The 22,137-nt window shown below is 41.8% G+C and overlaps 1 protein-coding gene across 6 annotated transcripts in view; it reads right to left on the bottom strand.

Moving 5' to 3' along the window:
* The window catches only part of LOC130167105 (teneurin-3), a 327,180-nt gene that overhangs the window by 164,088 nt on the left and 140,955 nt on the right, over positions 1–22,137 (bottom strand). For 3 of the 6 annotated variants that reach the window (XM_056373088.1, XM_056373089.1, XM_056373092.1), the window contains one exon: positions 2,905–3,096. The exons of the other annotated variants lie outside the window; for them this stretch is intronic. In XM_056373088.1, coding sequence (XP_056229063.1) covers positions 2,905–3,096 — 192 coding nt within the window. The remainder of the gene's footprint in view (positions 1–2,904; positions 3,097–22,137) is intronic. 6 annotated transcript variants of the gene reach the window in all.

Below are 22,137 nucleotides of genomic sequence, written 5' to 3'. Positions count from 1 at the left end.
CACTCGATTTTGGCTCATGTGATTTTTAGGATCAGTCTGCGGCTGTATTAGCGCCACACCTGGTTGTGCCTTCAACCATCACTGACGGCCACTGACTCGGTCTGACCAGGCAGGCGGCACAAGTAAATCCTATAAATATCCTGCGCTGTTTGATCCTGACAACCGTTCTCTCTCTCTCTCTCTCTCTGCCATGAGTACAGCCAGGTTCACAGAAACCTCAGCGAGATACGAGGCAGGACTCACGTCAGTGTGCAGCTGATGTAGCACAGCCAAACTACAACATTTACTATCCACTATAATGACAAATTGAGCTCCTGGAGTCAAACAAAATGTTTCATTAAAACTTGATAAAACTGTGTCCCCTGTTAGCCTGTATATCACTGTCACAGCAGTTTGTATGAATATCTCTCTGGCTTTTATATTTTGTAGCTTCTACCCTGAAACCCGTTTCCAATGTAGGGCAGTGAGACAGACTTTCAGGAACTGCCTTTATAGACTGAAAAAAGCTCAGTTTCCCTGTGTCTCTGATGCTTCATAAAGCACTTGGTCGTCCTAGTAAACAGCCAATAAAAATGTATTTTCTGAAGGAAGACGGAAAAAAGAAAAAGGCTGGATTCTCTCCGCTGTTCTCACAATCTCTGCTTGTTCTCCCCGCTCAGCTTCTTCCTCCTGTAAACAATGAGTTTCAAAAAAGAGAGATGTATGTGTGTGTGTGTGTCTTTATGTGCAAGGACATATCAGCCTCAGGTCCCTCGTTTCCTTTGCTTCAGTGCTTGACTTCCCACAAAATCAGTGGTGCAAAGAAAGAAAACTGGAGGAAATGATACAGAGTGATACGAGTGAACAAATAATAAAAAAAAAAAGTAAAAGCACGTCTAAAAAGTGCAGGAAGTGGTGAGAGTGATACTTTAGATGTTTGGCTGAACATTGGTTGGTTTGGTCAGACTGGAACTACTTTGGGGAAAAAAGACCACACACATATCCACAAACACACGCACGCACGCACACACACACACACACACACACACACACACACACACACACACACACACACACAACCCTTTTAGGCATTTCAAGACCCTGTTTCAAAGCTGTTTCTGATTATGTTTAGATGGCAATGTATATACGAAGAGACGTCTGTCTGTCTCTCTATTTCCATAACTCCGTGCAGCTGTCTTTCTTTTTCTCATTCTCCTTCCTCCAAATCTCCTCCCTCTTTATTTCTCCCTTTCAAGCCCCCTCTCCTGATATAGTCTGACTCTAATTGTGGTCGTCTTAGTTCCTTTCTTCAAACCATCAAAGTCTGTTTCGTATCAAACTCCTAGCTATAAGAGGACTGATCCAGGGACGTTGGCCTGCCAACGCGACTCAGCATCTGGTGCTTGTCAACGTCCACAAGCGAACTGTTCTCAGATCAGCACTCCGATTTGACCGAACTCAGCCCCCGTGGCCCCAGTGTTTCAAACAGCCAGACTAGAGTTTCATCCTCAACTTGCAGCCTAACATTTGCCATGTGGAGAGCCACCAGGAGCAGGCCTGATGGCAACTACAGCAAATTCTGGATGTGCCAAATTCTAGTCGAATAAGCTCTTATGGTTGGACTGTCATCAAAAACAGCAGCTGTCTCCGAGTTACTGACCAAAACAAAAAAAGCTTGATTTGACGAGAGGAACTGATCAGAATTACATGTCTTTTGGTTCACTCCACTAAAAGTTTGGTCCAGCCCAAGTTTCAGTGGGGTCATATGTGAAGTAGGAGTCTTACATAGTGAGACTTTTCCTGGTTTCTTTCCAGGTCCCATTTTGGTTTCTGTTGTAATCCACAAAACATAAGTCTGTCCAAACCAACCCAGGTCTAAAACCACATTCAGTGCTTTTATCATATGACCAAACAAATCATTAGAATTTTAGTCCAGAACTGAAAACCGTGAATTGATGCCCACCTCCATGCTAATAAATACAAGCACAACAAAGCTAATTGCTAACTGTTATTCAGTGAAATTAATTTAAAAAAAAAGAATTACAAATCTAAATGTGTTCACTTTCATGCATCATGGCAGTATCTGCAAATAATAATTCATGTGGTTCAATTTAAAAATTGAAGTTCAAACTTCTGCCTTAAAACTGAGTAAACTCAAGTTAAAGAGCTTGTTTCAGCTCAAAAATGTAAGTTTTATAAATCGTTGAACTAATGATCATTTGCAGTTTAAACTTCATACTGGGATTTAAAACAACCGAGTCACATTATCCATTCAAGAAAACTTCATCTTGTCAAACAAATACAATTCCACACTATTTCAACTCACAGTTTCAAGTTAAAGTTTTTCATACCAGTTGCCATTTCAAGTTAACTTTTCTCGTGGTTTTAAGGCAGCAGTTGAACTTAAGTTTTCAAATTAAGTGGACTAATGTTTTCAATTGTTACATTCCTTATGTTTTTCTAATAATGGCTCCACGTAGCAATGCACCATGATCTGTGTAGGTCTGTGTGTTATGCAGTGCATAGAAGAATCTCTCATAAGCTCACTAAGTACATTTCATTACATGTGGACCAAGTTGAAGAACAACTGACAGAGCTGAAATGTGAAAGTGTGCAGCAGTAATCGATCACTGATGATGGCCGCTGACGTCAAAATATATCAGCTTCAATAGCTGCTTTGAATTTCAAAAGATTGTTTCCAAAATGTTCCACTAACTGTTTTCTTTTTCTTGTGTTGACAGATCATATTCCACACAAATGTTCTTTATCTTTGAATTTGACACTAAAAATGTCTTCAGTGTGAATGTGACCGAGCAGATTTCAAAGCAATAAATTCATCAAATTCCAGTTCAGGCTATAAAAGGAAATGGGAAATGAAAATAGCTTCTAAAGAGGTTACTAATGAAGTAATTAATGTCCCTTTACCATGTGTTACAGGTGAGTACAATCGGACAGCATACTCCTCTTCCTCTTGTTCCTCCTCCTCCTCCTCCTCCTCTTCCTCTGAGTCAGGCTCAGCCGTGTCGCCTAACAACAGGTTGTCATGTGGACTGCCTGATTGCGGATGTGATTGGTCAATGACAGATGATGGACAGGAGGGGGAGGGCATGGGAGAACCTAGAAAATGAAAAAGACCAAAAAAAAAAAGGAAAACAAAGGGATGATGAATTTGAAGAATGGATAAAAGCGGCAACAACAAAAGCAACCAAAACTAAAAACTTAAAAAAATAAATGGAAATGACTGAGCAGTGACGTACGGTGATGGCTGCTGATGGTGTGACTGAAAACTGTGGCGTGAGACTGATAAAGTTACAGCATGAGAGTCACAGAGCGTCATCACTCTGAGCTGCACAAACACTGTTGGGGGGCTGCGTCCTCCTTTTCAACTGTTTGGATGTTGTACCTACAGGAGTCAGTCTTTGACCTCCCCATCCTCCGCGTCCCGCCTCATCTTCTTCAGTTACCCCCCCCCACCCCCCCACCCTTGCCTGCAAATCCAACTACGAAATTTCAAACTGACTCTTTAGCACCACTGACTTGTGCTTGAAAGAGAAGTTGGCCCAAGTTGTTGAACTGTGTGTTGAGGTGCCAGTCTGAGCATCAGCCAGAGGTTGTGTGAGACTAGACTCACAAGCAGTCTGTGCAAAATCAATTGTGTATCGATGTGGCAACCTTGGCATTTAGTGACTTCTGAATGCTAAGTGGCTCCTCTCTCTGTTTGTGCATGTACCTATCGTGTCTACGAGTCTTTTTGTGTGTGTGTGTGTGTGTGTGTGTGTGTGTGTGTGTGTGTGCGCGTTTGTGTGTTTGTGTTTTTCCCAGAAAGATAAGTCCAGTCTTGTATCTCCACACAAATGTGCTGGCACAAAAGAATGTAATTAGTTGTTGAAAAGCAAAGGAATGAAAAAAAAAATGCATTTCATTAACAGCACTTGTCACGGCGGCTGCTTTACAGATAAAATGTGTTATTTCTCTTTCTGAATCTCTTTATCGCTCACATTTCCAAATTGAGTTGTACTTTTTTTTTTTTTTTTAAATGCTTTCACACAAGTCACCTGGTCAAGGACATCTCACACACACACACACAAACACACACACACATGAGGAGAGATATATACACACGCAAGAACTTCCCAGCACAGCCAATCCCCTCCAGCCATCTACTGTATATTCCATCGTGACATTCACTTGGGGTTTTTCACAGTTTCAGGCTAAAACTACAGTAAAACACCAGCTCGATGCGAACACATCCAAAATAACATGACACCACTCTCTGGTTAATTATTTACTAAAATGCCTTTTGGCTTGTTTCTTTCCCTGAGACAGAAAATCAAATGGATGTGGCCTTTTCTATCAAATATGAGACTCCCATTCTCTCTCCATAGAGCGATGCTGTTGATGGAAAAAAAAAAAGAGAAAAAAATGCCTAGTGGCTTTTGCTGGGGAAACAGGACCAGCAGAGGATTACTGCTACTTGTGGGCAATATTAAACAGCAGACACGGTCCAGTGGCTTCTCTACATCAGCTGCACTAGTGATTCTACAGGAGGTCATTCACTTGGATGGATCCTCCTGAGACAATTTAAACAGTTTCCAAACAAGTGCGCCTGAACCTTTATTATTTCACCGTCATTAACATGATCAAAATGATTTGCTCTCCTTGTCTTTATTGTTCCACGATAGTCGAAAGGCTTTTTCACCTGGACAAGGATTAAGCCCCGGGGCAAACGATGAGTATTACATTATTATGTTGCACAGCTAAATTTAATTTAATACTTTACTCATGCCTCCTGTGAAATATTAGCCAGCAGCAGCTTCTGAACAAGAAGATCAGCCTGTACAATATCTGTACAAACTGATGTTTGAAACCATGTGAGAAAAAATTCAGAATTATCTCTTCCTCATTCAACAGTGACAGCTGCTCGCCTCAGCAAACCACCAGAGTATTATGACAGTGATGCTATCATCTCCGTCTCTGTCTCTACTGGCCACTCGTTACCTCTCTCCATCTGTCTCATGTTCCCTTCATTTTTCTTGTAGGTTCAAGGTACAGAAAGACTAAAACAAAACCAATGCATTAACCTGTCCCTCAACACTTACTGACTTCCCAGTCTGTATGCTTAAGTGCGCTCTTTGCTGCGGTACATGGAAATCTTTAAAAACACAAATACAATATGTTTTTTGTTTGTTTGTTCGTCTGTTTTGTTTTAATTCAGTAACTTCCTAAGGCAGCAGGAGTCAGGAGGAAATGTTGGACTATTTTCAGTAAACTGTACATGTAGCTACACACCGAGCAGCCGCAGCGTTACAACCACTGACACGTGAAGTGCATTGCATTGATTATCTTGTTACGACGGCTCCTGTTATACATCAGAAAGCAGGTGAACCGGCAATTTTTTGAAGTTGATGTGTTGGAAGCAGCAAAAACGGGCAAGCATAAGGATGTGAGTGCTTTGGACAGGGGCCAAATTATGATGGCTAGACGACTGGGTCAGAGCATCTCCAAGAGCAGCCAGCTCTTGTGGGGTGTTCCCAGTCTGCAGTGGAAGGATAACTGGTGAACTGGGAATAGGGTAACGTGCGCCCATGGCTCATTGATACACATGGGAAGTGAAGCCAAGAGCCGCTCTTGCACCGGCCGTGAAAACCTTCATTTGGCTGTGATAGAAAACCGTCAGAACACAAGGTGCATCACAACTTGCTGCACCACGTTAACGCCCTGTCCACCACTGAACGCGTCTACAATGGGAAACATGGCTGTCAGAACCGGAACATGGAGCAATGGAAGATAGCATGGCAACAGTATTACCTGATTACCGTGTTATTAGTGTTTTTTAACATGTGATACGTACGACTATATCACATCACATTCACATGTCTGTCCAGTGTATGTACCCTTTGTGTCGCACTTGTTTTTGTTATGCAAAGTCAAAAATTAAATCAAATAAACTAAAAAATAATGAGCACATAAACATTTGACTGAAGGCCATTTTTCTTTGACTCCTTACAGACTTCTATGCACATCAAATTGTTACCAATCTGCTCACTGAAACTATAAGAACTGATTACAGTGCAGGGCTCATGAGCTGTGGACTAAATGAATTACTATGTGCTATATCTAAAGACAGAACAAACTAAACCAAACAAAACAAAAAACTAAAAAAGCATCTGCCAGCCAGAGGTTCCCACACTGAGCAGCATGTCCAGTCTTCAAAGGTCTCTCCTAGCTCCAGGAAAACACAAACTGAGATATTACTTTTATAAAGATGTGTGTGTGTGTGTGTGTGTGTGTGTGTGTGTGTGTGTGTGTGTGTGTGTGTCTGAGAGCAGATAATAGAACCATCATTTGGTGATTTGTTCCTACAGAGAGTGTGCTGTTTGTTGTGCCAAAGGGTTTGGATTCAGATCCAAGTCTGGTCTACTCTCCAAATCTCTGAATACTGCCTGGTGGACACACACACACACACACACACACACACACACACACACACACACACACACAACACACACACACATATACACAGAGGCAGTGAAACACACACACAATATACTACATAAACAAGTGAAAAACAGGATGTGAATGTATGAGAAATAAGAGCTAGGAGACAGCAACAGGCACATTCTGTTGCATGAGTTATAGCTAAATGAGAATTCTCCCTTCTGTGGCTTTTTTACTTTGTAATTTTCTTAGCATCTTGTTAAATATTTGCTTCTGTGGATTGAAAATGAAACACAGACTATTTTCCATGTTGTCTCTGTTGTTGTTCAGGGGAGTGCTGGAGACCTTCACTGGAAGAGCAACAGGAGCTGTGCGGGGTCAGGCGGGGTCAGGCGGGGTCAGGCGGGGTCAGGCGGTGGTGCAGGAGGCTGCCTGTGTACTTTAGCAGTGACTGCTTTATGTCGTCTCAATGGAAACATCTTTAGAGCTTTTTAACCCAACAGCCTTATCACACAAAACAAGTGCAACCTTAGCTCTCTCCCAGCTGTTGGAGAGAGCCAGTGTGTGTGTGTGTGTGTGTGTGTATATGTGTGTGTGTGTGTGTGTGTGTGTAAGTTTGCGTATGTGTATACCGGTGTGTATTTTTATGTTTTGAACACCTGGCTCCTTGAGTGCCGGCTCATTCTTCATCCCTGCTTGGCTTGGTTTTGGCAGACACACACACACAAACAAATACACACACACACACACACACACACACACACACACACACACACACACACACACACACACACACACACACACACACACACAACAGATCTGTTTGCTATAGTGTCCTGAGGTAGCTCCCTCTGTTCTCTCTATCTATCTATCTATCTCTCTCTCTCCCCCTCTCTCTCCGTTTTCTTCGCCTCTCTCTCTCCAGTTCTTTTCTCTACTTTCTCTTTTCTTCTGGTTTCCTGTGAACTCTCGTTCACACCGGTCACCCCCAGCTGTGCAGCACAGTAGGTGTGTTCTACTTGCTTTGAAAACTTTCCCTGAATAAATCAATGACAGCAGAATTTACATTTAATGCAAATCATCACGAGTTAAAGTTACTAAATCTTGACAGTAACTGCTTCTTAAACTTTCCGTGGACATATTCAGGACAAAATAAGTAGAAGAAGGAATTTAAAGTTAGTAGTTAATAAACTAAAATTCAAATGTAGGTTTTTCCTGGCAGTGACACAGTCATCACTGCACCTGCTCAGATTTATGACTAAAATCAACAGAAGTCATTTTAGGGGCAAAACTGTTCAAATGTTGGAGCCTCAGTCACGTCAAATTCATTTGTTGAAGAACAAACAAACAAAATAAAGTTTTTTTGATCAAATAAATATGACAACAAATCAGCTGACTGACAAACAAGAAGCTGTCTATTTAATGAAAACTTATCCCAGGCGGCAAAATGAAACCCAACATAAGCCTGGATCCTCGGTCCGAGTCTGGTCCACATACTTTCAGATTCAGTAATAACTGAGAGCCAGATGATTTTCTGTGTGTCCAGATGTGGAAGTTGAATCTGACATTCATGCTGCACATGGGCCAGACTCAGGCCATGGAACCAGGTATATACTGGGGCCAGAAGAAACACAAGCATATGGCCCAAGTCTGGGCCAGATTTATTTTGCTATCTGGGTTCCAACCACTCTCTCCTTATTCATCAACAATTTGACCAGACTGTTTCCAGTCTCAACCACTTATTAATTCAAGACTTAAAACTTTGAGATTGATATTTGACATAGGGTAGATTTTCTTAACTACATTTTTCAACACACACACACGCACACACAAACACACATGCACACCCGCACTCACAGACGATACATGCTGCATACACAGTAGCAAAATGGCCAGCCAGCAGTTAGCGTTTGATATTCTGTTGGTTGATGTCATTTTCCAGCACAGAGGAAAAGAAGAAAACAATATTTCTGATGTTTTGATCATAATGAGAGAAGCAGAGATTATGTCTAAGAGGCTGCAATCAGAAGACAGAATATCTCCAGATGTAATGTGTCTCTCAAATGGTTTGCTTATGTTAACATACTCAATACCTTCTGTTGCATTTAGTGCCTAAAGCACATATCTGGCTTAATGAGCCATATGTCTGATTGGCCCAATTTTCCCTGACTCCTTGTATTTGCATTTACCAGGAAGGGTTGTATAGGTGTGGAACATAGCAAAACACATTTTTGTGATGCACAGTGATTCCCAACCAGGAATCAATCACTACAATAGAGAAACAGAAGTATTCCCCTGGGGTTATCTTCTGCAGTTGTCAGGGTGAATGTGGAGAGAATGTGGAGTGGGACACTGATCTAATATATACAGAGAATATTTATATATGTGTGTGTATACCAATGCTGCACAGGACACACCTCACTTATAGAGTCGGTTTGAAGTGTGAGCCACAGTGTGAGAAAGTCAGCAGGCAAGTTGAAACAGAGGGCTAAAAGTACGTCCAGCCTCAGCCTCTCCATTTAGTAGAACAAAAAAATGCTACTGCTCTATTGGTCTCAGATTTACCTTAATCATCTTAAAGATGCACAGCTTTCAAATGCAGTAATTCATTTCATTATTTCGATTTGCACCTAAAAGTGACAATTTCTGAAGGTGCAATACAAAGATCTGGCCAGAATTTTAGTTTTAAATGCTGAAAAATGAACTAACAATATCAACAGTGTGTGAAGGAGCCACAGCGATGATATCATGAGCAATACCTCCATCTATTGTATTTCAGACATATTTCCTGAAATGAGCATGGTAACGAACTAGCCCACATCCGTCCTACTGTGTGAGTCAATGTAGCATCTAGTCTGACCTCAGCCCCACGAAGAAGAACAACTTCCTGCAGAGTTTGAAGTTAGCTGCAGCTCCCGATTAGCATCACAGAAACACAGAGATGGCTGAAGCTCCTGGAAAGCGATCTTTATCTCCATCCCAAAGGACCGCACCCGACAAGAAACCATGTTCAATTGCAAAAGACGAGAAAGAAAACACGAGTAAATCCTGGTGTGTTTTTCCACCGCTGGAGACAGCTCCAGGCGAGTAAAGAGATGCGGTTTGATGCAGAGCTGCAACTTTTCTTTTAGACAGGTGAATAACATCTAATGTTGGTCTGTAGCGAAAAGTATCATTAGTGCAAATTACAAACCGTACTGACAAACACTTCAAGTGGCATAAATGTATGATTGATGATGTCGACAGACGTTTTAGCGGTTTAGTAGAATGTTCCTGTTCCTGTCGGCTGTTATCCAGCTATTTACCTCAGTAACTTTAGGCTTATTTTATTCTGACTGTACATTGAGATTGTATGGATCCAGTAGACCGAGTGAAAACACGTCAACTTTACAAAGTGCTTTGACAAACAAGGACAGGACAGAAATAGAGTAAAGGGAGGACAAACAAAATGCTTCAATATAAATATGGACAATTAAATGGAGCAGATGTTGTATAAACACACACACACACACACAGCAACATGGAGATGATTAAAAGATAAAAAGAGGATAAAGAGACAACATGACATAAAAGCAAGTCTATAAAAATGAGTTTTATGACTTGATTTAAAATAAGTTACTGATGCTGCCTTATCTCCTTAGGCAGATTGTTCCGAAGTGGTGAGGCCCTGATGGCAAAAGCCATGTAGCAAAAAGCTGTATTTGATAGTATGAAAATTATTGTGTATGGTGGGAAAATACCACAACAATCAATATTATCGAATATCAGAACAAGCCTAGTAACTGTACCACACGAATACTGAACTCATCAGTCTTTGTCGTCCACATCACAGAATGTTTTGTTTCCTGTGTGGGAGCATAATCTTAATTGCTTGCAGGAAAGGAAGACACCAGCACTAACAATGAGACAATTACACAATGCGCATTGACTGGCTAGTGCTGAGATAAAAGTCACTATTAATTGTATAAAAATTTCAAATCTGTCATATAATAACTTTAAGTAAACAAACTAATAGCCGATGATGTGATGCATTAATCTGCAGTGTCTCAATCAGTGATGAAAAATAGTCCCTGATCTGACGGCTGCAGTTTCACACAGGAAATGTAGCCTGAAGCTATTTTACTAAATCAGAGGCTTCTCTGAATCACTGTGGTTATATTTAGAACTGCGATCCCAACTGGAGAATCTATTTGTGGCTGTGCAGCACATTCAGGACCTATCATAGTGTGAAAAGGGAAGTCAGACTTTCTTCAATAAGTCATCAGTCTCCGTATGATAATAAAAACATTTTCACTGAAACATAAACAAGTGTTTTTTTTTACGGTGTAATAAAGTAGAACATGACTTTCTGAGGTGAGACCAACTCCGTCATGTTGACCGACATCATTTAAGATTGGGAGGACGTATGTGTGTGTATGTAGTTAATTGTCACTGATCTGCTAAACAGACATCGGCCAAGGTTTCGTGTAAGTGTAGCAAATAATAAATGAGGCTTCAAGCAAGGCCATCACATGCAAGCTAATCAAATGAGAGGACTGTGCTCCCTCTCCCTCCTATTTCACTCTCAATACAATACACACACACACACACACACACACACACACACACACACACACACATAATCCTGCAATTTCAATTGAGGCCACACACAAACAAACACAAAAAAACATCATATATGATGAAACGTCCCTGTGGCTTGGCTTATGTAGGAAAAACTACACGCTGCCTTAAGACCTTTATCTTGGAACATAGAGGCAACATACGCACAAAAGATCAAAGAACTCCGTGGCTGTGCACTTCAACTTATTAAAACATGATCCTTCCACACTGAGATACACAGGGATCGAACATGTGAAAGCCTCTAGAGGGGGAGGTGACATCAACAGCATCCTTTGAAAAGAGAGGCATTTAATATATATTCCCTTACTACTTTAGCACCTAAGGGCCTAAACCTTTTTTGTAAGTAGTAATAGTTGAAAAAAAACACAATATGAGAAACAGATTCTTTTTACAGAGATCTTAATGAATATGATGGTCCTTTTCAAAAACCTATATCTGTTGATGTAATTTCCTTCCCTGATTTTTTATCTTTTTTGGTTGCAGGTGTCAGTAAACTGTGGCCAACTGTTAGACTGAGCTCCCTGCAATCCAGAAGGTTTTGGGCAAGTATAATATTACTATATATTCAGTCTGAGTTTCAATCATGTAGATCGCAATCACCTGTGTCTATATAACGCTTGTTCTTCTCTGCGATGGTGATCTGACAGTGCCTGACAAAGAGATTATTACTTTGACACATAAATCTTTCCCATCATGCAACCTACCTACAGACGCATGACTCTTTACCTCTCTTCCATTCATGCCACAGAATTTTGTTTTGTTAGAATCCCCCCCTTTAAAATCATGACACAGGTGGATAAGAGGAAACTCTTGGTCATTTGGTGGTTTTCACTCTCTCTCCATTGCATCAATCCCTCTTCTTCATGAGTCTGTGAGGTCACATCAGCCTTTTGTTCGAGTGGACTATACGCTGGTATTTGTCCACTGTGTCATCTGGGTGCAGTTACAGAAACAAGCACAATGACAGAGAGAGACATGCTACAACCTCTGTTCACAAACCCTCAGAAATTGAATCTTAACGTACATGTGTGTGTAGAGGAGACGATTCAATTCTCCGACAATTTCGTTGCAAGTTCTGTGTATTTGAGTTTATATTTATTTCAGCGCTGCTGTGATTGGTTTAACGCTGACCGACTGTGGCAAGCAATGACGTTAACAAATCTTGTTGGAGCGGGAGCAGTGGCAGAGTGACTAAACAAAAAGCGTTGCCTATGATTCATGGGATCTGGCAACCGGGCTGATCCAGGCCGCTGTGTTTTGCATAACAGGTGTTACATTACCAGTGGGAAAAAGAAAGGAAATATAGAGCAATCATAATATTTCCATGACATACTCAGGTGTATAATCAACTGCTTGCATGTACACACACACACACATACACACACACTCACACAGAGATGAACACGCAAACACACGCATGTAGGAGGTGTGCTCTGTCCCCTGGTATCAGTTATTTCTGCTAATGTGTCCTTTGGAGGAATGAGTTGTGCGTGGTATAAGTTAGGGGACACCACAACAGAGAGCAATACATTACCCTTTCTTTCAACAGCCACACTCTGTCTGCCTCCTCAGAGGGAGCAGAGCAGCCAGCCAACCACATCTCCTAATCTCTCACAGACGATGTGGACGGAGAGTGGAAACGTCCATACACAGATGCTGATTTTCTATTAAGATACAGAGTTGTGAAATAGGGGTCGCTTTGGGCTCCCAGGGTTCCAGAGGTGAAAAGTCCGGTTCATTTTCTGCACAGTCAGTGTTTAGATGACTGACAGCTGGAGCACTTCCAAAGCTTCAATGGACATTCCACTCATCTGCTTTAATCATCAGATCTTCAAGTCATCCGCTTTAATTCAAAAGCTTTTGTTCGGAGAAGTCGACTGACAGTCAAGACTCAAGAAACATACGGAGACGATGCAGAGCAGAGTATGATTCTAAGACTGACTGATCTTTAGGTAAGATATGAGGCTGGTCCATGAACAAACACTGAACTGGACTCCCTCAAACATCTCTTTATTTGCGAGTCTCCACATATTGTGGAGTTTACTCCTCAGAGCATCCCCTTCTTTTCATTATTAGGGAATTTCTCCACCATTATCTCCACATTCTTTTTCTCTGAGTTTCCAGATCAGCCCAACCTTCCTAATTTGACATGCACTGAGAGCATTATTTTTACACACTGATGGCCTTGATTTCCCATTGGATGTTCTTGGTATGTAGGTTTTTTGTTACAGTGCGATCTGATTTCTGTTGCTCACTCACAGAACACCTGTCTCTAATGACTACACAACTCACTCTAGGCACATTCCATGTCCATGCCTTAGTTTACTTGTTACATGCATTCTTTGAACACACTGAAAGTATATATATTAGTTTATTTGTTACATGCTTTCTGATGGCTAATTATATATCTTTTGTTGATTACTAAAATATACCACAATACATAAAAAAAGGCAAAGGTACAAGATTGTGTACATACAAATGTAAGATGTTAAATCAACTACAACTCCCAAGGTGCATTTCAGTAAAGAACTTCCAATGAAAGAAAAGTAAGCTAAAGTCTACACTTTGCAGAAACATGACAACACATTGAGAAGTTTAAATCTGTGCTCTGGCTCTTGGTATCATCAATCATAGTACTTGGATTCAGGCCTCTGATTGGTTGATTGATCTTAAATACAAAACTACCAGGGACTCCTCACAAATATGTTTCAGCTCAGCTACAATGGAGTTTAACAACAGCACATATTTCAACTATGACTCTACCCAAAAGACTTTTGGACCCCGCCGCACATGATAAAGGATCAAAGAGTGAGAACTTGATAGAGTTTCCATTGGACATGTTGAGCGTTCACACACACAGAGGTGCAGTACAGGAGAGGAAGAGCTCTCAGTTACTCCCCTGACATCAGAGCAGAACGTATCACGACATGAGTAAGAAGCATGAGCAAGGGCACGGACGGATTAATGAATCCGACGACAGGGCGAAGGCCTGAAGATCAGGCAGCCCCTGGGCCAGCTACACTGGGACTGTTTGAAAGTCACAGAGCTCAGTTTAAAGACACAAAATGTCCACAGAGACGCAAAATGATCCTAAAGAGGCCGAAAAGAGACGCAAAACTACCAAAAACACACACAAGAAGACCAAAAAAGAAGGAAAGGCAAAAAAAAAAGAAACACAGAAAACACAGAGACAAAGTACAAGTACAAACGACGTGTCTCGTTGTTCAGGAGGAGAGGGAGGCCTTGTACCTGTCTGTGCCCATGGGCCCATTTTCTCATCATGAGTAATGGCCACAATCACAAACAGACCCCAAGTTCACAGAGTAGTTAGCTCTACTATAAGAGCAGCCTGCTTTTGAGTCCTAAAATCCAAACCATAAATTCCTTTGGCTGAAAAGTAATCGGAGTCCCCGACCACGCCAGAGCCACCACAGCCAGGGACTCAATCCAAGTCCCTGTGGTGCTGGGCAATTTTTACTCCTCCTCCTGCCCCGCCTGGGCACCCCTCAAAACCCAGAGGAGCTGCAGTCCCATGTTTTCCTCTGTGATGTCAATCAAACCAACACACACAGCCCATTTGTACAGAATGGAGCTTTTCTTTGCTCTGGTGCTGCTTTTCCATTAACATCACTTTTCATGACACTGGGCTCTACTGTGTCTTCATCTTTTCTTTTTTTAGTTGAATGATATTCAATATTTTGTTTCTAATTACAGCTCGTTTAGAGGCTTTGACTGTTTTTGAAGCAATGTGACCTGGAATGTTTCCTCATCGTTCTCCCAGATTAGGCTGGCACTACATATTGAATGGGCTTAAATTGGAGTCAAAAATATATATTTTTAATCTTTATCTATATACGAGAGAATAGGTAACAAATTAGGAACAATGACCACATCGTAAGCCCGGCTGATAGTTTCAACAAGTAGCTTCACAAATAAGAGACTCTGAATAAAATCTGCTAACAAATGGTGTCAGTGCCGAGGTTACACAAAGACAGTCTGAAAAATAAAGTGCTTTTGTGAACGTCTGTGTGCAGACACAAAGCCTGTGCAAACTGTGTGTGAAACTCCCTGTTTTCACACCTGAATCTGTCATTGTCCAATCAGATTCAAGTTTGTTCAAACTCATACTTGTAACTTCAGGGTCTCACACAGTGTGGAAACCTTGAGTTCTGCTTTCTATCTGTACACAGATAAAAACACATCATTCTTCACAGTGTCTTGGAGTACCCTCACCACTTTTATAATCTGTTGTTTTTCTTACAGAATCAAATCTTTTTTACACATTTACAACTACAAACATTGAAATTACTTGTTTCTCTTTTTTTTGCCAAATCCTTTTGACCCTAAAATATTGACACATTTAATATTAATCACATTTACACTTGAAAGGATCCTAAAGCATTGAAGATATTCATTAAACAAATGTAAGCCAACTGGACTATTGGTGGACTCCTTTACTGAAACTTACTGAATCACAATGATAGAAAAATCTCCGACATGTTTGTGTTTGAGTGTTTGTGGCCTGTCTGTCTATTCAAATGTGTCTCAATCTCCACATGAGCTGCCTCCACTTATTTTCCTCCATTGGCTTCTTGTTTTCACCACAATAGACTGAACATGTTTCCATTAACATGTAGTGTGAGCAGCCGACCGGCCCTGAGGCAACACAGACGCCAGGAAATGGCTGCTTCAGGACACACGGAGAGGAGCAAGGTGTGTGTTTGTGTGTGTGCGTGCGTGCGTGCGTGTGTGTGAACAGTCAACCTCTCTTTGTGCACGCAAGTAAAAAGAGCAGTTCCTGTCACACAATAGTGTCTGCTGAAAACACTGCCACATTGACAAACCAGGTCACACAGACACAGACACACACACACACACACACACACACACACACATACACACACACACAGAGAGAGACTTGGAGGTCACTGTTTGCCTTCAGGCAAAAGCAAATCAGTCACTCAAGACACACAGAGGAAATGCAGTGTGTGTGTGTGTGTGTGTGTGATGTCCTCACCAGAACTTCAAGCATTCCCTCTGGTCCTGATCTACCTCTCTTGTCATACCATAGCTGGTGGAATGGAATACATAAAGCTACTGTGCAAAGTGTGTGCAGATGGTGTTATTAACACAGCGGTGGGACAATATTGACAAAGCAGTAAACAAAATGCACTAAACGTATTTGAGCCATTAGGGCTAATTTCTAATTTAGACAGCCTGCACACCTCCCCCTGCAGTAACGAGCTGAAGATTCTCTCCCCTGTTTGAGACGGACACCTGTTCACTGTCAGTTGATCTGGGGGGGGGGGGGACTGAAAGACTCATTTGCATGACATGGACAGCGACAAGGGAAGTTCTGTATCCACTTGCTATCCATCCACAAATGGACAGCAGCAGTTTAAAGACCCTGGCTCGACACCAGATCCTTCAATGAGCTCCCGTGGTGCTAACATTAAGGCCAAGCTCCAGTTGAAGTTGTACTTCCCTGGCGTCTGTCTGTGCCTCATCATCCTCCTGCCGCTCCCGTCAAGTTTGCCTCGTCTGTCCGCTTGTTCTTCTCCGCTCACGCTGCCTGTTCCCACAAGCTCTCCGCCGCAGGTTTCACAATAAACTGAATCTCACTCAACACCTATGGGAGATTTTGGACCAACGTGTTGGACGGCGCTCTTCACCGCCGTCATCTAAAACACCACATGAGGGAATATCTGTTGGAAGAATGGTGTCCATCCTCCAGTAGAGTCCATAGACTTGGAGAATCAATACCACGAGCATTACAGCACATGGTGGCACAGCACCTTAAGAAGACACTTTATGTTGGTTTTGGTTGTTTGGTTCAGTTCTGGAGAAACATTGTTGATATTTGAAGTCAACAACCAAACACTTTTCTACGACGGAGTATTAGGCTGCATTGAGGAAAAAAAGTAAACTGTAATTTTAAGAATAAAGTCATAATGTTACGAGAATATAAAGGCGGACCTGTTCGGGAAAATTGTTGTAATATCAAGAACAAAGTCGTAATATTACTAGTGTTAAAAAATGTAAAAGAGAGAAAAAAAACATAATTTTTAGGAACATTACATCAACCAATAAACCTGGTGCTTCTGGCAGCTGCTGTTTGTCCAACAATAGAATAAACTCAGTTTCTTGATGATGATGAGCCAAAAGATGAAGTATCTCCTTATTTGTGAAACCTCTGCTAAAGTAGAAATTCACAGGATGCTCCACTTTCCTCATTTTAAAGCTTCTGATGTTTCTCCTCTAAATCAACACAGAACCTAAAATTACAACTTTACTCTCATAATATTTTGACTGAGTACGTCTTACTTTCCCGAGCGGTCTCTGGCTTTTAGTTTCCCCCTGCTTAGACTGTGCACAAAGATCTGATGATGGTGGAGTAGGTGGAAGTGGAATAAATATAACACAGAACTGCAATGAGACTGTGCAGTAGATTAGTGTTTTTCCGGCTTCTGGTGTGTGGAGTTGTTCTGTTCACTGACCAAATGAAATGAAATCCATCGCTCATCTGTCAATGAAAGTATTAATCTCTCACTGTCTGTGTTTCACCAGTTTCCTTTCTTTCTCAGTGTGTGTGTGTGTGTGTGTGTGTGTGTATGTGTGTGTGTGTGTGTGTGTGTGTGTGACCGCATAATATATACAGTATATTCAATGCCTGTGTGTGTGTAACTACACAGCTGCATTGTATGGATGTGTATGTGTGCATGCCTGTCCTAAAGCTTACATGTGTGTGTGTGTGTGTGTGGGTGTGTGTGTGTGTGTATGTGTAGCAGAGCGGAACAGATGGTACTATGTGGATCACCAATTGCAATTATCGTCTATATTTCACTAACTCATAATTATCCTGATTGGAGCTGCCTGCTGCCTGAATGACTGTGACATGTGACACATGCCACTCACTCTGAGCCTGTTATGATGGTGAATCTGCTCTGGCTAACGCTGTGTTACGTAAATATAAAAACGCCATATCGCAGTAATGGTCAGAATACATGTGAAATCTTGCATGACGCACGATGTGACTTGTGGCTGTAATGTCACACAACTAATCGTCGTCATCTGATGCTGGATTATTGTCCTCAGCGTTACGTGCACTCTCTTTTTTTTTGTTATTTACTCAGCTGTTGTAATTGAACATAGATCATCCTAATTATACTTGACACACACTTATAACAGAGATTACACACCTGAGCAGATGTACGTGTGGTATTAACCCGACAAGAGAAATAATGAGTGGATGGTTTACAGAGTTTTGAGTTCTAGTCTCTGGTGTAAAACATGAATGCTGCCAAGGTTCGGGTATCCAGCTGTTACATCCAACTGTGTGCGCATGTGTGTTAATGAGGACTTCTGAGATGAGTGGGTCCATACATCTCTCATTCTCTCTCTGTTTCTCCTCTTCCTCCCCTCTTCATCTTCACCCCCCCCCATCCCTCCCTTTTTTCCATTCCCATTCTGGTTTGCCTTTACCCATTCCTGCTTTTCAGATATTCTCTCTCTCGCTCTGTAATCAGTGTACTGCAGCACAGCACTGAGAAAACCTGAGGAAAGTGATTTATTACAGTCACTCACTCACACACACTCTCACACACACAGGATGATTTATTGCTGCGCAGGCAGACAGTGGTTCAAGGGTAAGAGATTAGTCTAACACACACTGAACACCAAATTATTATTACACATTTAGATGGAGGACATGGTCACACACACACACACACACACACACACACAACACACACACACACACACACAACACACACACACACACACATACACACACACCACTGTTTTACTTCATAAACTCCAGGTACATTAAATAAGTTCAAAGACACAACAGCTCTTCTTTAACTTCAGCTGCTAGTTGTGAATATTTGACCATTTCTTATTTAAAATAAAGTAAACAAACTTCATAATGTGCAAATGTGCAGGAAAAAAAATGTATATGCTGTATTTGAAAATATGTATTAGCCCTAAAAAAAAAAAAAAAAAAAGGCGGTTTGACCACCTCCATTACGGCGGATAACCCACACAGATACACACCCGTCCCCAGAGCTACATAATCCATCGGCTGTGCAGAAATGTATTCACAATTATGCTCTAAAAAGGAGCACGGACACACAGAGCACAACCCTGTCGGACACAAAGAGCCTTTTATAACCCGCCTCCATTGTTTTCATATATTTCAATCTAATTCTACTTGTGTCAAGATCGATTGAACGAACTGAATATGAAGCGATGCCCCCTGGGGTCATGTAGGCAGCAACAAACACACTGTGTGTCTATCTGCAATACACACTCACACACACACACACACACACACACACACACACACAAACAGCGCAGCTCTGGTTGTGTGCATGTGTAGAAGTGAGTAGAGTAGATTGCACGCTGTAAAAAAGTGCACTTCTTTCTCGCTACAGGAAAATCTTCTTGAGAGTTGTATAGGCTTGACGACGCGCGGAGCAGTGTTTTAAATCAAGTGATTCGCCCGCGCGCGCGTGTGTGTGTGTGTGTGTGTGTGTTTGTCAGAAAAAGAGAATGCTCTTCATCCAGACAAATGGGTCAGCAGTTAAAATGCCAATGTAGACCCCGCTGTCATTTCACATAGAAGTCTAGCACCAGGAGCGCGCGTGTGTGTGTGTGCGTGTGTGAATGCCAATGTGTGTGTGTGTGTGTGTGTGTGTGTGTGTGTGTGAGTGTGTGTGTGTGTGCAGCTGTGTGTACCATCCATTGTTCCAGCTCTAGCCTCCGAGTGGTGTGAAGTTACGGATTAAGACAAATAGATATGTGGAAGAACAAAGCAGTTGACTGGACAGATAATTTCAGTGTATTAGCATTTTAATAGAGTGATAAAAAAAAATGTGCTGTCCTCCCTCTCTCTTTTTCTTTCTCTTTACCTTCTGCTCTGAAGATACGATGTGTCACTTCAAACACGGTATGTATCCCTCTCTTTGCGCTTGGAGGTATGCTTTTGTCGAAAACACAGATTTTTGCCTCCTTCTTTTGGTGAGACATCAAACAAAAGGGTTTCTGTTACTCTCTTTTACTTTCTCTTGTTTCTCCGGTCCCTCCCCCACCCGCTCCCCTCTTCCCTCACCTTCTCCGAGAGTCAACATTTCTCCTCGTCTCCGCCTGACTCTGCCCTCCGTCTCCCCTCCTCTTCCTGTGAACTGTGCTCACTGAGGCTTGCAGGTGTACAGACATGCTTGTTCAGCTTCCATTTCAGACCATTATGAGGAGAAACAGTGGTGACTGACATAAAAAATAAATATTTCATCCTCAGAGTCGTTGTTCTCTTAGACCCACATTGAGTGAGGCCCCAGCTCATGACTTGTATCTGTTGTTCCCCACACTTGACACTTCTTGCTACAGATGACCTGGCATTTGTAATTGCCAGATTTGAACCAGTCAAAAGACACAGTTCCTTAAGGCATTAGGAATCCAGCAAACATGAATGATCCTGACACTCCTTCAAGATTCTTCCAATTATAAGCCAGTTGGTTTAACAGAGCTGACAGAGATGAACAACCAACGTGATCCTCCACGTGATCCGTGAACCTTATTCTGCGACACAGCCTGCTGCTGTTTATAGTTCTTGTGGCAATTGAGTGTGAAATCCTATTTAGACTTTAAATGTAACATTGGAATTGACATGAGAATCTGGTTATAATAACAACACTAACCCCCCCTACCCTGTTATTTAAAGCTCCGTTAAGCACTGGACATGAGCTCAGACAAGTTGATTGGACGTGTGATACGCAGTTTAGATTTTAAACTGCACTGAAGTTGTAGAAGAGTCAAGGTTGCCATACAAAGCAAAGATACTTTGGCATCTTTTTCAAAGTGACAGGTGGGTGAGCGTATCCTAAACTGACATGCACTACCTCTTTGCCCAGTTTTGGATCAGCTGGGAGTTAAGGGCGGAGTCAGACACCGCCAAGATGGTGTCAATGGAGCAGCTCACTCTGAGCTTCAAAACCGCTCTTCGGAAACCTGTGGGTGACATCACAGAGGCTACGTCCATCTTTATTTACAGACTATGGTCAGCAGCTCCTATTGTGACAACAATACTCAAATGAACATTATCAGTCTGATTTCTGCTGTCTCGTCTAAAAATCTGGATATTTTATTTTTTATGATTATGTTTCTTTTTTAATTGCTGGTATCAGATGTTTGTCTGTAAGACTGGTTTAAGGCAGATTTTCTCAAATGCTGAGAAGCAGCCTTAAAGTACCAGCAGCAAAACACTACAGAACTCCAACATTTCTGGCGTCTAATCGCTGTCTTGCCTGCTAGGCCAGTGCCTTGGTGATGCGGCCCGCCCGCCCAATGGGAAACCCCCATTCTCCTAAGAAACCAAAGACAAACATGGAAAAACAAAAAACAACAACAAAAAAACCCTAACATATTTCATTCATGTTATTTACCTAATTTATGTGCAATCGTTTCATTTCAACTCAGTGTGTTTCTCCTCTCTGCTTTCTGTTTCACCGTGTGTGTCTTAGCCCCTCCCACACACACAGAGGAGAGAAGAAACAGGTTGTCAACTAGCTATGTTAAGTGCAATACAAGGTTTCCAACAAGTGTTATGAATCCCAAGTTTTACCTCAAACGTCTGAAAGTCAGGACAAAATATCAGTGTTTTTTTAAACAAATGCAATCTGGCGACAGTGGTGAGGATGCCAACAGCTCTGCTGCTGATGGCAGGGAAGTTAGTCCTGCTGTTACAGCTACAGGAGAGCTTCACTGGTCACATTAGAGGATATAGCTTCAATATTATTCACATGAATACTAATGCATCTAGGGTACAATCATGAGAGAGAAAAAACAGAAAGGTGTAGCTTCAGAATTGACTGAAGACTTTATCCAGGTTTCTTTTTATATTGTTAAGTTATGATTGGCTGGAGACCCCAGTCCCAGCACATGCATGGATCATGCTCTCATGTGCACCCTGAATGACAGGCACACTCAGAGGGCCGGTAAAGAGACACACAGGCACGGTAAAAACTTTATGAGTTTTTGATGGTCCACCGGCCCAACTGATGCGGCAGTATTTCTCCCAGTGCTCCCATGGCTGGTCTGAGTATG

Source organism: Seriola aureovittata, chromosome 3, assembly GCF_021018895.1.
Source record: "Seriola aureovittata isolate HTS-2021-v1 ecotype China chromosome 3, ASM2101889v1, whole genome shotgun sequence".
Taxonomy (NCBI): Eukaryota; Metazoa; Chordata; class Actinopteri; order Carangiformes; family Carangidae; genus Seriola; species Seriola aureovittata.
Note: the sequence above shows the minus strand (reverse complement) of the source record. Positions and strands in the feature narration are given on the sequence as shown.